This window comes from Cornus florida, unplaced genomic scaffold (genome assembly GCF_030987335.1).
Source record: "Cornus florida cultivar Cherokee Brave unplaced genomic scaffold, ASM3098733v1 CherokeeBrave_3.0.0_Hap2_Chr11, whole genome shotgun sequence".
NCBI classification, from domain to species: domain Eukaryota; kingdom Viridiplantae; phylum Streptophyta; class Magnoliopsida; order Cornales; family Cornaceae; genus Cornus; species Cornus florida.
In genome coordinates, this window is record NW_026775581.1 from 33355186 (window position 1) to 33370969 (window position 15784).

The 15784-nt window shown below is 37.1% G+C and overlaps 1 protein-coding gene across 4 annotated transcripts in view; it reads left to right on the forward strand.

Annotated features, from left to right (window-relative positions):
* Nucleotides 1–15784, forward strand: part of LOC132283162 (nudix hydrolase 3) — a 117468-nt gene that overhangs the window by 73060 nt on the left and 28624 nt on the right. For 3 of the 4 annotated variants that reach the window (XR_009471960.1, XM_059785077.1, XM_059785079.1), the window contains 4 exons: nt 8588–8759; nt 8925–9178; nt 9281–9362; nt 14620–14685. Coding sequence is in view for 3 of the 4 variants with exons in the window: in XM_059785077.1 (XP_059641060.1) it covers nt 8588–8759; nt 8925–9178; nt 9281–9362; nt 14620–14685 (574 nt within the window). In the remaining variant the exon portion in view is untranslated. The remainder of the gene's footprint in view (nt 1–8587; nt 8760–8924; nt 9179–9280; nt 9363–14619; nt 14686–15784) is intronic. The other variant, XM_059785078.1, reaches the window with a different exon arrangement.

Here is a 15784-nt window from a genome sequence, read left to right on the forward strand (position 1 = left end):
TATCAAGTGCAAGGAGTTCAATCGATCGAAGCTTGTTGGACTAGGTTCTACCAATCGAAACTAATTTGGATCTATCAAACTAGTCAAAAAGGCAGTTTCTAAAAAGCTTTTAAACTCTTAAACCTAATCTTTTCAGCCTCAAACTCCTATATAAAGGATCCAATGCTTTTAGAATAATATGCCAAGCATATTAAAGCGTTGAGAAGCATAAGTGCATTCTATTTTTTTTCCTGGGTGCATAAATGCTTTCTAGAAATCAAATTGCTAGAACTTTTGTTTATTTCATTCATTGTAATACCATCTAGATGATGAGTTTTCTTGAGTGTTGATCATCTATAATCCTAGTGCCTCAAGAGTTCAACACTAGACAATCCACAAAACCTACAAGCTTGGATGACTAGTATTGGATATTAAACACAATTTGAAGAAAGAATTGCATGAGGAGCGGATGTCTTGCTCAACAACAAAAGTGTCGAAGGAGGAACAAGTGGCATGAGTTTGATCTATTAGGTAGCTTAGGCAATTCTAGAGTCTAGAATCTGATTTCTAAGGTTGAAATACATTGAAACTGGCCTTCTTTGCTTGGATGATTGTGTGGGGTAAAATTTTGACGATGTATAATTTGAGAAGGAGAGAGCTTAACACGGTGAATTGGTGTTGCATGTGTAAGTGCAATGGCGAGTCGGTTGATCATCTTCTCTTGCATTGTCCAGTGGCGGTTGATTGTTGGAACCTTTTGCTAGATTAATTTGGAGTTTGTTGGGTCATGCCTAGATCTACAAGAGGCCTGATGGACACCTGGAGAGGGGGTTGGGTGGGAGCACAGGCTTGAGGGTTTTGGAGGATGGTGCCTTTGTGTCTTTGATGGTGTTTGTGGTGGGAGCGGAATAGAAAATCCTTCGAAGGAGAGGAATCTTCCATCACTGTTCTGAAATCTTCTGTTATTAGCTCTCTTTGTTTTTGGGGTTCGGGTAGACTCTACTCTTCTACTGAGGAGACTGTTGAGTTTTTGGCTTCCCTGGGGCCTTAGGGTACCCTGGTTTTTGTGGTTTTGTTAGTGACGCGTTCTCCTTTTGAGCGCTTTTTTAATGAATTATTTATTTATCAAAATAAATAAATAAATACATTCCTTCTATAGTAGATTTGATCTGCGTGACGTCTCGTGGTTTTCTACATAATTTTGTGTTTTGTGTGGCATGCTATATATATTTATGCATTATGCTGATTTTTTCATGGTTGATTAGTTTTATTTAAATTTCAGGTTTTCGAAGTTGGTTGAAATTGCAAAAATCATTTTAAAATAGTTACTTCTTTTTTTTTTTTTTTTTTTTTTTTTTAAAGTCGTATTAACCTCCGCTATAAGTGTAGTGTGGGGTTCTGCATACTCTGAAGAATCAAAGCCTAAGGTGTTGGTCCTATCCCTCAAGTTCTCCCATGTACTTGTCCTCCTCCAAATAATCGTTGGTTGTATGTACATTATTCGTTTGCTTATTTTACCAAAGGGCTATCAGCTATGGAAGTTTTGGCAGTTGGCTACTATTCTTTGCTATAAGCCTACAATTTGTTATTTCACAGTCCACTGTATGTAATATGCTTTAATGATGTGTACACATGGTGCTGCTGTTTCCACTACTAGCAGCTGGTTTGTTTTTCATTCTAATTACTGCAATCCTGCATTTGCTAAGATCAGCAGCAGTTTGCTGCTACATGAAGCCATTTAGGGTTTTGTAGATTGGTGTTTGAAAAAGAAGGGGAAAATGGAAGAAATATAAAAGGAAGAAAAATTTATGAGTTATAGAGTGGGGAAAAACATGTCTAGGCTACAAATATCGTTCCCAGGTGCATCTTTTACTGTGTTCTAATTGTTGCAGATTATGTGAATATTAGAGCTGTCACCAATGGAGCATAAGAAAAGAGAAAAGCAGTGATTGGACCTGTGAGAAAGAGTGGTTGTGCTTTATTTTGCCAGTTTTTGCAAGGATAAAGGAAGGGCAAGATGGGCATGTGCAGAGGTAGTGAGAAAATACATGGTGTCATGTGAATTGAAAGCATGGTTCTAGATAGAGTAAAATGGCAAATTTGGTGTACACAATGAACCAGTAATGGCTGGAAAGGCTATGATAAGTCAAAGTTGATAATTGTGTTTATCATAGTGATGAAACTAACCTTATATAGTCTTTAAGACCTTTTACACCCCACAAAAATAAAAGCGGCAGTTTTGTGAATTCCCCATGAACTGATTTTATGATTTTTCAACAGTAGGCCAACTGCTTACTCATGCTTTCTCATAGACAAAGTCCTTTCATCAATGACTCTTGTTGGTAATACATGGTGCTGATTGATATTCAAAGTGGAGTATAGTCTTCATAAAAAGAAGGCAGTGCATGTCAAAAGTAGGTGAATTATAGCTAGACATTGAACTTCATACAAACTAGTACATTTCATACCGATGGTGAGTATAGGCTTAGTGTTCAGTGCATATTTATTTACAACAGGTTTAGATCAAAGAACGAAAGATATCCAAAAAAGACAATCTATGGTGCATGTTGTTTACTGATGACATAGTTCTATGAGATACTTCTAAGGAAACCTTAGTAATAAAATTAGAAATATGGAGAAATGCCTTCAAAGTGAAAGGCCTAAAAATTAGTAGGAATAAAATAGAATTCATGACATTTTTTTTTTTTTGATAAATAAAATGTATTAGAAAGAGTTCAAAAGGGAACCCAAAAAACCAAGCCAAGCCAAAATAAAACCTTATGGACCCAAAGAACCCAAAAAGTCCACAATCTCATCAAAAGATATACAATTTATCCCCATCACCCAACTAAAAAGAGAACTAAAAATAGAAAATTTCAGCGCCCCAATGGAGGTTTCCTCCCAATCAAAAGATCTTTTATTTTGCTCTTTCCAAATGCTCCACCAAACACCAAGGGGGTTCACACTCCAACAGACACGAGCATGGCCCCCACTCTCCAAATGTCTCAACTCCCTTGAAGACTGAGGCATAAGTTAACCCAATGGATGGCGCCGTTGTGCTCATGGTGGTGTCTATGGAGGGAGCGGAATAATAAATCTTTTGAAGGAGAGGAATCCTTGATTGTTGTTCTTAAGTCAACTTTTATTACATCTTTATGCTTTTGGGGCTCCGGAAGGCATTGTTCCTCCCCGGAGGAGACAATTGATTTTATTTCTTCCTTGGGTCCATAGGATCCTCATGGGACGCATTCCCCTTTTGAACGCTATTTATTGAATTTGCTTAATCATCAAAAAAAATAAAAGAAGATTGAGGCATAAGTTAACCAAATGGATGCCAAAAAGACCAAAAATAAGACTTCAGCAATCATAAGCCATATGACAATGCAAAAGAAGGTGATCCACACACTCTCCATCATTTTTACACATACAACACCAGTTAACTGTGATATGTCTTCTCTTTCTCAAATTCTCTTGCCTCAAGCCGCAGTCCAAACAAAAAAGGCCACCTTGAGAGGGGCCTTGTCTTCCACGGGAAATTTGAACCATGAGAGCTAGTAAGGCAAAGGAACAAAGAACGAACATCAAACCTCCCCTAAAGAGAAGGCATCCAAACCAAGGAATCATACCCTCTACCATCCAAATCCTGTACATACAAAAGATCCAACAGGTTCCCAATCTTGAAAAGCACGCCGAAAATGCACATCCCGCGTAAGCCTTCCGCTGTTAAGCCGATAACAGTCCGCTACCATAACATGTTTATCCGCAGCAATCCTGAAAAGTCTTGGAAACAAGCGAGACAACGGGCAATCACCAGACCAATCCTCCTCCCAGAACCAGACATCCCTACCTTCCCGAACTTTGAATCTATTATGCTTAGAAAACTCGTCCCATCCATTTCGAATAAACTTCCACACTCCTACGCCACCACAGATCTAACCGGCTTGGAAGACCATCCTCCTCTCTCCTCCCCAAAATGACACGCTATAACCCTCCTCCATAAACGATGTCTCTCACTACCAAATCTCCATAACCACTTCCCATGGAGCGCCCTATTAAAGAGAATCATCCTCCTAATACCAAGACCGCCCATCTGAAGAGGCCTGTAAACATGTTCTAACCGGCTAGGTGACCTGTGATTTTTGGTTTTTGCTTTTGGGTTTTGTCAACAACCATCTACTCTAAAAGCTTAAGCTGTTAGTGAGGGTGTAACTTTAATATTTAAATCCTTCAACATGCCCCTTCACATTTGGCCTTCTTTTGGTCCAACATGTGTTTTTCAATTTTTAATTGGGGTGACGGTGAGGTTTGAACTCGAAACCTTTGGCTCTTATACAATATTAACTATCATCTGTCCTCCACTATAATAAACTCTGGGATCTCACCGCCTTCAAGCATAGTAATAACAATCCTCTTAGTTTCGCTCATTTCATAAGCCTCCACATCCCAAAACCCTCCACAAAGGTCTCCAATGGCTACAAAAAGATTTTGACACCAAAGATGCTGAGGAAGACCATACAAGATGACTCGCTGGTGCTTAGTCTTCTTCCTCAACCCAAAACACCCAACCCGAAAACACCACAAGTTGATAAATAACTGCGCAACACCCCAAGATTTCTTGCCTTGTTCAAAACCTTCTGAGCTTCCATAACCGATGGAAATCTGAACAAAAGGAGTCCGTCAGCCAGAGTGGTAACCCTAACCCCACAGGAGATGTTCCGTGTCTTCGAGGCCCACCGTTCTATATCATCCAAAGATCCCACTTCTCTGTCAAACCTCCCAACAAGGCAAGACTTGAGCATGTGTTCGTGAATGTTGGTGCTGTGGTTGTCCACCCTAAGAACATGCCCTATATTTGTGATAACACATACCACATCTCCCTGTAAGTCCAAACGAGGAAGCCTTGCGACCTCAAGAAACGACAATTTTGACTAGTTAGAGCTCTCATTGAAGAAGAACCCAAGGAACCCATAATAAACTAAAGGAAGGACAATACTAACCCGCAACAATAAAAATAAAATCCTACTCATAACACCCCCCGCCCACCCCCACCCCCACCCCCACCCCCTCCTCCTCTCAAACTCACGATGTGACAGTGAGGAGCATCGAGTGTTTGCTAAGAAGAAAACGAAGATGTAAATAGTGTGGGACTTTGTGAAGGAGTCAGGCAACTGCAGAGAAGAAGAAACAAATGGTAGAGAAATGGTGCCAAGCTGAAGGTGTTGGCGCTTGAAATGACAATCAATCTCAATGTGCTTGGTGCGTTCATGAAAAACAGAATTGTGTGCAATCTGAATAGCACTCTTGTTATCACAATACATAGAAGTTGGAGCAACCAAAGAAATACCCAGATCATCAAGCAACAACCGTAGCCAAACTATCTCCACTGTAGTTGCAGCCATGGCACAATACTCAGCTTCAGCAGAAGAACGAGCAACAACTCTTTGCTTCTTGCTTTTCCAGGAAATTAGAGAATCACCAAGAAAAACGCAGAAACCAGTGGTAGACTTACGATCTGTGGGATCTCCAGTCCAATCAATATCAGAAAAAGCACAAAGCTCCAAAGCTGATGTAGAAGAAAACCACAAACTTTGGTGCAAAGTACCTTGAATATAACGCAAGATACGAAGAACTGCAGCCCAGTGAACAGTGGTAGGAGACGATACAAACTGGCTGACAACGTGAATAGCATAGGTAAGATCAGGTCAAGTGACAGTGAGATATACAAAACCACCAACTATTGTTCGATATAAAATAGGATCAGCCAAAGGGACACCTTCGGTATGCATCATCCATAGCAAATCCCAATCGCTGACAATTAACACATAGTAGTTCTTCTATCTCCTCTGGTTTGAATAATATAGAGAGCACTCTCGCAATTTCATAGCATTGCAGCATCCTCTATTTGTTTCGCTCTCACTTTGCAGTTGGTGTCACTTATGATGTTATGGCATCAATTCTCTCTCATTTGTGCAACAGCAATTGTATATATTATCACTTATAATTTTATCTATTGCAGCAGTCGCATCTGACAGCACCATAGCATCAATTGCAAACCCTAGTTTCTCTGATATGAATCTCTGGGTCTCTGTTCACAGCAACGATCTCATCACGCGCATCTGTTTACTCTCTGTTTGTATTGCACAATCTCAGTCCAAGTCTGTTTGCTCTGTGTTTGTATTGCACAAACAATGGTGTGTTTGAAGAATTGCAATCGATGGTGCGTTTGAAGAGTTGCAATTGATGATGCGAACTGAACCAGTAGAGAAGCTATTCAAGTTGCAAAGAGAGAGAAATCTGATGGGGCAGCAAACTGTAAACTGCGATGATGCAAACTATGCAGCTGAGATGCAAATCATAGTCGAACACAGAACTTCAAGTCTATTGCAGATTCGATTGAAAGTACTGCTCTGATACCATGAAAATATTGCGCAGAGAAGATGAGAGAAGAAAATCCAGTAGTCGTATTCTTGAATGTTACATAAGAGTACAATACAATACATAATAATATAATAAGCCCTAAACTAATAAACTAAGGAAAGGTCAAAACTACCCGCCAATAAAAATAAATCCTACTCTAGCATTCCCAAGATCCACTGTGGATTTGGTTGAGGCCTGGAGAGGATGTCTAGTGGAGAGTGGAGCCATGGATGCTTGGAGGGCCATTCCCCTTTGCTTATGGTGGGGTTTGTGGTGTGAGAGAAATAGGAGATCCTTTGAAGGACTCCTATTTGGACTCTCAAATATAGTATACTGTATACTTAATTTTTTGGGGTGAATGGGCATAATTGTAAATCTTTGGGGCATCTTTTGGACTTTGTTGATAGCTTGAAGCTTTAGTTGTCAGCTTTGGCGTCATGTGTGTTCTTTTGGGTGTGCTCCCCTCTTGAGTGCTTTTAATGAACGTTACTTATCAAAAAAAAATTTACCCTAGTCCATCTAGGTGTAGATGACCAATTATAAGGTATCCCTCGCATAACCTGCTGTGAGGCTTGGTGGGCGGGAGCAGGCCTGTGAGAGGCAAGGCTCTGGTACGAGCTACATGTGCTCACAATTCCCACATTGCCTGGGTGTGGACAAGGCAAGTGCTATATTTAGATTCATCACCTATCTATGACACAACGCGTTTTAAAGTCGTGATGGCTGTGAACCTACTAGAACTTCAGAGTTAAGCATGCTTAACCCTGATTAGTATAGGGATGGGTGACTCCCTGGGAAGTCTCTGGTCCAAGGGAGCCAAAAGCAAACAATATTGTGTCTGGATAGGGTGAGAGTCGTTACAAATGGCATCAGAGCTTGACCCAGCCGGATGTGTGCCGACGGGGACGTCGGGCTCCCAAGGGGGGTGGAATTGTAAGGCTCGGTGGGCGGGAGCAGGCCTGTGAGAGGCAAGGCTCTGGTGTGAGCTACGTGTGCTCACAATTCTCACATCGCCTGTGTGTGGATAAGGCAAGTGCTATATGTAGATTCAACACCTATTTATAACACAACGCGCTTTAAAGCCGTAATGGCCGTGAACCTACCAGAACTCCGGAGTTAAGCGTGCTTAACTTGGAATAGTACCAGGATGGGTGTCCCCCTGGGAAGTCTCTAGTCCGGGGGAGCCAAAAGCGGACAATATTGTGTCTGGATAGGGTTAGGTCGTTACAGTTTCAAGGTTGCTCGAGGTTGTAAAAAGGTGTTGGCTCTGATACAATAAGAAATACAATTGAAATATGTAAAGGTTTGAATGAGTATTAGTCACTCATTCACAACTCTCGTATTTATATACTAAAAGAACACGTGTTAAATATTACAAGAAAGGTACCAAATAAAATCACTGAAGATTCTATGCCTAAAAATATGTGTAAAAAAGTAAAATCCCATGATTCTAGGCTAACATATCTTGTCTAATATGGTAAGTCGAATTCCATGATTTTGGGCTAAAATATCTCAGCTAACACTAACATATTGGTAAAATTGAAGAATTTGAAGGTTTTTGTCTGTCCTATACTCCTGAAACTATGATGGTGAAAATTGACCATTATATTTGTCAGTTTAGTTCCTTTCAGCTGACGTTTTCACTCTTCTTGGATGCAGTGTATTTGTTTCAACAATCTTAACCATTTCAGAAGATTTAAATTGGTCCACTCTACTTGGTGTCTTGATCTAGTACTCAGTCATTATGCTGAATGTATGTATTTTGTAACATAAACTTTCCTGGTCTCTTGAGATCTACGAAATTTCTGCTATGGCATTAGGCATTAGGACTTCAGACTACATTCTGATTTTGTAGTCTCTTATTAAAATGCTCACAAACATTACATGCATCACCTCTCCTGTATTGCAACTTTGGGAGGCATATATTATAGACTGCTGAATATGCAGTTTTTTTTTTTTTTTTTTTTCTTTTCGTCGGGTTATCTGGAGATCTTTTTGTAGTTAATATTACATAAGGATTTAAACTAAATGCTACTGATCGTATCTGATAAGTTTTGTAGGCTAAGCTCCAAGTCTTTCTATTCTTAAGATTCTGAATTGCTATCTAGTGAAGTTTTTTTCTTTTGTCTATATGGTCTGTTATTATGTAAAAGAATGTATAGTGTATTAAAATTCATTTATTTCTTAACAGGTCTTGCCTTGATGAAGATGAGGCATTTTTGACAACTGCAGACTCGGCCATTAAGTTGCTTCCCGAAGCTACAAAGCCGTCAAAAGGGTGGAAGGGGCTTGAATATAGGGCTGCTTTTCCCATGCTGAAACCACCTGGTGCAAATTTCTATCCTCCAGATATGGACAAAAAGGTATAGGATGGGATGTTCCATCAAATGCTTAAAAAATATATTGTTCTACATCCCCTTAATCTACTGTTGTGACCCTGCCTCAAAATTTGCTACATTGGCTGTCATTTAAAATTCATTTTCTTTAATTTCCAGCCTGAAAACTGACTGAGCTCTTTCTTGTTATAGGAATTTAATTTATGGAAGGATACTCTTAAGGAGGATGAGAAAAATGATGCAACAGGCTTTTTCACTGTTATCAAAAGGCGCAGTGAATTGAATTTGGACGCATCACTTTCCAAAACTACAGTAGGTAGCACGAGTCATTTGGTGGGATCTGCTCATGATCTCTATACCGTTCCTTACTCTCAGGAGTATAAACCTTTCCTTGCCAAAGCTGCTGAATTACTGCATAAAGCGGGAGACTTGACCAGCTCACCTAGGTCTAATGCTCGTTGGTTTACTATTTTTCTTAGCCTATCGTTAGAAATCATGGATAACTGGAAGTATTGAGCTTCTGATGGAATAATTCTTGCATTGTGTAGTTTGAAGAGGTTATTACATAGCAAGGCTGATGCTTTTCTTTCAAATGACTACTATGACTCAGATATTGCCTGGATGGAATTGGTTAGTATGTTGTTTATATTTAATCCTCCAAATTTTGTTCGCTGCATACAACGCAAGTGCAATGCTTTATTTTCCTGTAGCATAGTGTTTATATGTTCTTCTTGACATAGCTTCACTGTGACCATATTATCAGAAAGGTTATTGTTATCATCTTTTTATGATCAGAAGCTTCCAAATAAGTTAAACAAAGACATCAAGAAGTGGTAGTCGCAGGAATCTCCTTCTTTACCTCCCTCTTTTTATTCTTTCTTCTTTTAAGTTGGTTTTAATTGTCTTCTGTACCATAGTATTTCCACTCCAAAGCTATGATTCTGCTTTATTCCTGCGTGACTATTGTGAATGGGCCTTCATTTGACTTTAAAAGTCTGTGAAACTCAAAATATGTATATGATAAAATAGTATACTTGGTACAGCTTCAAATATATATATATATATATATATATATATATATATATATATATTTGCCTAGTTGGTACTCACACACTCCCTCTCCAAGGAATTGTATGAAGAATCCATTTGGGATTGCGTTTGTCACCTTCAAAGGCACGTTGAATTTAAAAAATAGCGTTTAGTGGTATTTGGTGTAGAAAAAAAGCACGTCTAGGGAGGAGAGGTTTAATAAAAAAAAAGCGCGTTTAGATGAAGCTGGAAATTGGAGCTTCTGAAATTGCATTTTGCTTAGAGGTTAGTATCTAATTTTTTTTTTAGACAATCTAATCCCTCTTTAATACTTATAATTACAAGTTTATTTAGGTAAAAAACGATTAGATAAATAATGTGTTTAGTTGGAACTCTAAAACCATTAGTCGTATTGATGCATGGTCATGGTTTTGGTTTGCAGATAGGTATACATGCGTATTACCATTAAATATCATTATTTCGTTAAATTTTATTATTAAATATCATGTGTAAATATGCATATTTTATTACTAAAAAAAATCTTATATCAAATAGAAATTAATGTTCATTAAATATGTTTAAATTATTTATATTTGAGATGCACATGTTTATTACTATATGGATAATATAGTAAAGTTAGTAATAAAAGTGCTTTAAGCAATATTGTTACCAAACAAATTTAAAAGTACTTTAAATATAACATTTACTTTATATGATGCATCATGAAACGCCTAAAATGCTTTTTACTGGCTGCACTTTTATGACAACTTTACTAATAAAAGCGCTTTTACCATTACAACAGCACTGCCAAACGGGCTCGAACCCAAAAAGAGTTGAACCTTAGACCTGTTGCTTCCTGAGGCACCAGGGCCAAGGTACTTACCTACTTGAGCCAACCCGTTGGGTTCGCTTCAAAAATAAATAAATTGTGCTTTGTTGGTTCCTTTTTTTTTTTTTTTTTTTTTCCTTCTCCCCTGGGCCTTTCTTGGTTGTTCTTATTTAGTAAAACAGCTACCCATTAACTACCCTTCAAACAAAATGGACCTATTCTTATAGTTGATTTAATACAAATAATGGCTTATACATAAATTATAGGTTCACTATTGGCAGTAAAAGTTTAATAATTTGGACTTTAAAAGTTTAATAATTTGGACTTTTTTACTTTACCTGGGTTATATTATATTGTTTGATAGTACAAGTGTTGGTCTTTAATTTTGTAAAATTTTGAAGAGTAATTATAATTTCAGATAATTAAAGACTTGATGCTGTGGATATACCTAAAGATGGATATATTACATGTCATCTTAGTATTGGTACATCTAACCCTCCCCACTTGACATGCTGGTGAGAGGTACTCACCGCATGGTTTGCCAAAACAAGTCACTCTAAATGTATTTTCTTTAAAACTGAGCAAAGTCAGTTATTCTGATTTCCAAGGCTGAAACAGCAAGTAAAATCACATTTAGTAATGCCTACTCTTTCCAACAATTTGAATGCAAGAAAACAAATGCAAGGTTTAATAATTGTCTTCTGATTTTTTTTTCCCCCTTAATTGGAAATTATTGTACACTTATAATTGTTCATGTTCAACAAGATTAAAATTGGATAAAGTAATTCTTTTTAAAATCCAATATCATGTCTTATTAATTTTTATAAGCCAAAATACTTCTTTTCCTACCCAGACATGCCACAAGGCCATATTATCTGCACAGACGCCAAACTGTTAACTACCATCTACTCTAAAAGCTTAAGTTGTTAGAGATGGTGTTACTTTAATATATAAATCCTTCAACACGCCCCCTCACATGTGGCCTCCTTTTTGGTCCAACACGTGTTTTTCAATTTTTAATTAGGGTGACGGCGAGGTTTGAAGTTGAGACCTTTTGGCTCTGATATCATGTTAACTACCATCTACTCTAAAAGCTTAAGCTGTTAGAGGGTGTAACTTTAATATATAAATCCTTCAACACGAACACTTTTTTTTTTCAGGTTCATAAGAACAATTTTCTCTTATAGGTAAGCGGATTTTTATTATTAAGAAAAAAGGCATAAAGCTATGCAAAAACACAGGGAGCATTCCCCCTGATACATATCTTGCTCATGACTGCTTTATCCATTGACCTTCCCAGTTTCTCTTGTGATAAATTTTAGTGTATACCATAAGGTTGGTCCTCTAGGAAAAGGAACAAGAACAATTAACTAATACCTCTGCTCTTTCATCATAATTTTAGTACCCTCCATGTAGCAAACAACAATGTAATTGCACGATTAATTCAAAACCTTCAATCTGAGGTGACAATATATTTACTCTGGTAACACACTAATTACATCTCCCAGGGACAATGGTAAGCTTTCTTGACTGCTTACCAATATTAATTACCCTTCTCATTACCTATTATTGAACAAGTAACCAAATTCAAGGCACATGATATCATACAGTAATTATTGAAAGGATATTTCAGTATATAATTTGTATCCACATTCAAAAGAATTCTATCTATTAACCATTGATACCCAAACCTGTTCATAAACCTGTCTAAATGAATTCTATCCGCATTCAACATTCAAATCCTGGACAATTGATTATCAAACCTGTCAGCAAACCTTTACAAAAAATTCTGTTCACGTTTAACATATTTTAAAACACCAACGGGCCAATGGCCTAGCAGTATCAGGCCCTTACTTCCCCCTTACTTCCCAAAGGGAGGTTAGGGGTTAAAGCCTCGGTGGAGCATGTGTGTGTGAGTACCAACTAAGGAAAAATAAAAAAAATATTTTAAAACAGCATAAAATGCTTGAAAGACTAATAGGAACTCCTAGAGGCTAGAACTGTTTCCCTGATATGGGGTTTTCCATTACTAGAGGTTTGTATATAAACAAGCTATATAAGCCTGTGCATAAACTCCCTGAAAAAAATAAAATGTTTAGCATGAACTTTCTCTGTTTATCTTTCATTTTTGCTCTAACTAATAGAATATATAAATATCATTTGCTAAAGGGAGGTTAAGGATATACCACTAAGCTACCGCCCTTGGAAACTAGCCGATTTCTTCACTCAGGGCTTGGATAAAAGAAACTTTTGTTCCTTTGTTTATAAGGTGGGTACAAAAAGGATATTTATGCACCACTTACAGGGGAGTGTTAGAATACTTAAAATATTAAATACTTACGGGGGAGTGTTAGAATCCTTAAAATATTCAGTACTTATTATAATACTCTAGAAAGGAATATTTTGTAAATTTCACCTATTATAATAATATAATTTTGTGGATGTTGAGAGGTGTGTATCTCACTCTCAATGTTTTTGTACGTTCTTTCTTTCATTCAATCTCTCTCTACTTTCTCTCTTCCAACCCTAATCTCAGACTATATTACATTCCAATTTCCAACTATATATCTTCAATTCATTCAAATGAACCAACCACCCTTACAGATTAAGATTTATGTACATGCCACACATTCTATGTATCAACAGCAGGAACAACAATTTTCTCTCCATTGTCTTATCCGTACTTTCACAAATGATGTTGCACCTAAATCTATTGTGTTCCAACAATAATCTCCAAACGCAACTTGTAAAGTAGGTCATGACAAGCAAAAAATGAGAAACGTATTACCAAGTTCCCATCACTTTTGCTGCAACAGACCTCCGTTTCACATGATATTTGATATTCTTTCCCCATTTGAAATGAAATCTTCATTGTCTTCCGCAAGTTCGTGGATAATAACCACAAAATATGACGAGAAAGATATCAAGCAGTCATGAGAAGCAAAAAGTGAGATACATATTACCAAGGTCCCATCACTTTTGCTGCAGCAGACCTCCGCTTCAACTGATATTTGATATTCTTTCCCCATTTGAAATAAAATCTTCGTTGTCTTCCACAAGTTCGTGGATAATGACCACAAAATATGACGAGAAAGATATCAAGTAGATCATAAGAATTGTGTAGAATATATTAGAAAAGAGAACTTCTTATTTCAAGTCTTTATTTTCTTTTTTTCTTTTGTTTTGATAGCAAGAGAAGACTTCGTTCTTTTCAGAAGTAATATGCTTGTGACTTGTCCTGGATGCATGCAGGAAGACTATTTTGACTCAGTTATTAACAACCTTTCACGGGGCAAGGGAGGACCCAAATCTAAGTATTGTTTCTTGCTAACAGAAGCATCCTGGATTGAAAAACCAATCTGTTGAAAACATTTTTAGCTGAAATGGGAAGGAGTCAGACAAATTCTTGTAAAATCTGATTATGGAATAAGGGCCACAAATGTCAAACACCCTGCATCATCTTTCACATCAAAGTTATTTAAGTGTAGAATCCTTTGTATAACCATCTTTCCAAACCTTTGCTTTCATTTTTTATTAAATCTTTGCACCATCGTCAGTACACCAGTAATAAATGTTTAATAAGAAGCTAGTAAGGCTCTTTCATCATAAGAATGTTTCTTCTTAGTAATATTTTGACATCCAACCACATTAGTGTTGTTATTTTTTTCTTCTTCACATGTTTCGCTGATGATGTTAGTTTTCTTTGGTTCATTTTTCTTCTTCATTAGCATTAGGCATAAAGCCTAATTATGACATCTAATTATACAGTTACTTTAAAAATCGCTCAACCCTGGAAGGTTCCTTGAATTTTATTTTTTCCTAGTTATTCTTTGAATTCTCTAAGCAACTATCATTGCCTTGTTATCTTTGTGGATATAACTACCACGAGTATCGACTGTTATTTACATTTTAGTCGAGCTTTTAGTAAGAACTTCTTATCTTTTCCTTTAGTGAGCTGACTTTGTGCATTCATAAGACCAAAAAAATTGTGATGACTTCTGTTTTAATTTTGATTTTGATTTTTTAAAGGACTCTAAGTTGGATGTTACAATTGGCCCATATGAAACATATGAAGATTCACTTTTTGGGTACAAGGTACTAGCTCCTTCTTCTACACCCTTGATTCTCTTTTATCTGTAATAGTTCAAGCCAGTTCTTCAACCTCGGTGGTGATCTGAAATTGGTAATGAATTTTGTTCTGCTATGATGTATACTTGATTTTAATCCCAGTGTGGATCTGAGATTCTCCATGTGGACGAGCTTTCACAAAATTTGAATGAGCAATTCCCGAACTCCGGGTAATAGAAAGGCATGGCTTGTTGTTTTTCTTAATGAAGTTATCTACGGGTGGCACAATTAAACTTTATTATCCTCTGGGTTATTAATTGTAAAGGTCTATCTCAAACTCTGGTGCTTATGTTGGGTGTGGTATCAATCTGCATTGGATTCCCCAAAACTGGACATGGCTAAATATTAGCAATTTAATTCAACTCAACAAACAGTTGTACCAACTGTTAGGAGGGGTCCAGTACGTGAACTATGTTTCGTCATTCTGCTTTGTCTATGACCAAAACTTCATTTAAACCACACACTCCTCATCTTTCCTTATTATGTTGACCCACACTAATTTTGGTTTGTACCTGTGAGGTCAACAGGACTCTAGTTGACAAATTTCATACAAAACGGAGTCTGTTAATTTTGATCTTGATTTTTTATTTTTGTCTTCAATGTTAGTTAAGTTAATTTAGTTGAGTTACCGTTGTCCAAGGGATATTTGGAAAATTCATCGGTTTAGCAAGGGCAAAAAGGTAAATTTAACTCAGTATTGTGCTCTCACCAATTTTGTATTCATATGCATTCATTTATATGATTAAGCCTGTTAGGGTTTTTAAATTGCATATTTTGATCCATAAAAACGTGTTTTGGAATGTATAAAATTATTTTGAAAAGTTAAACTTTAATGCTACGTTTGTTGTGCAGGATTGGAATGGAATGGAATACCCATTCCAACCATTCTTTTGTTTGATATGCAATTTAAAGTGGGAATGGCCATTTCATTGGAATGAAAATCCATTCCACAACAAAACTTATGGAATAACCATTCCATTCCAAGTAAATTTTTTTAAAAAAATCAACTTCCCAAAAAACCCTCATGTTCCAACTCCAAAAACCACCACTACTACCTCCGTCTTTC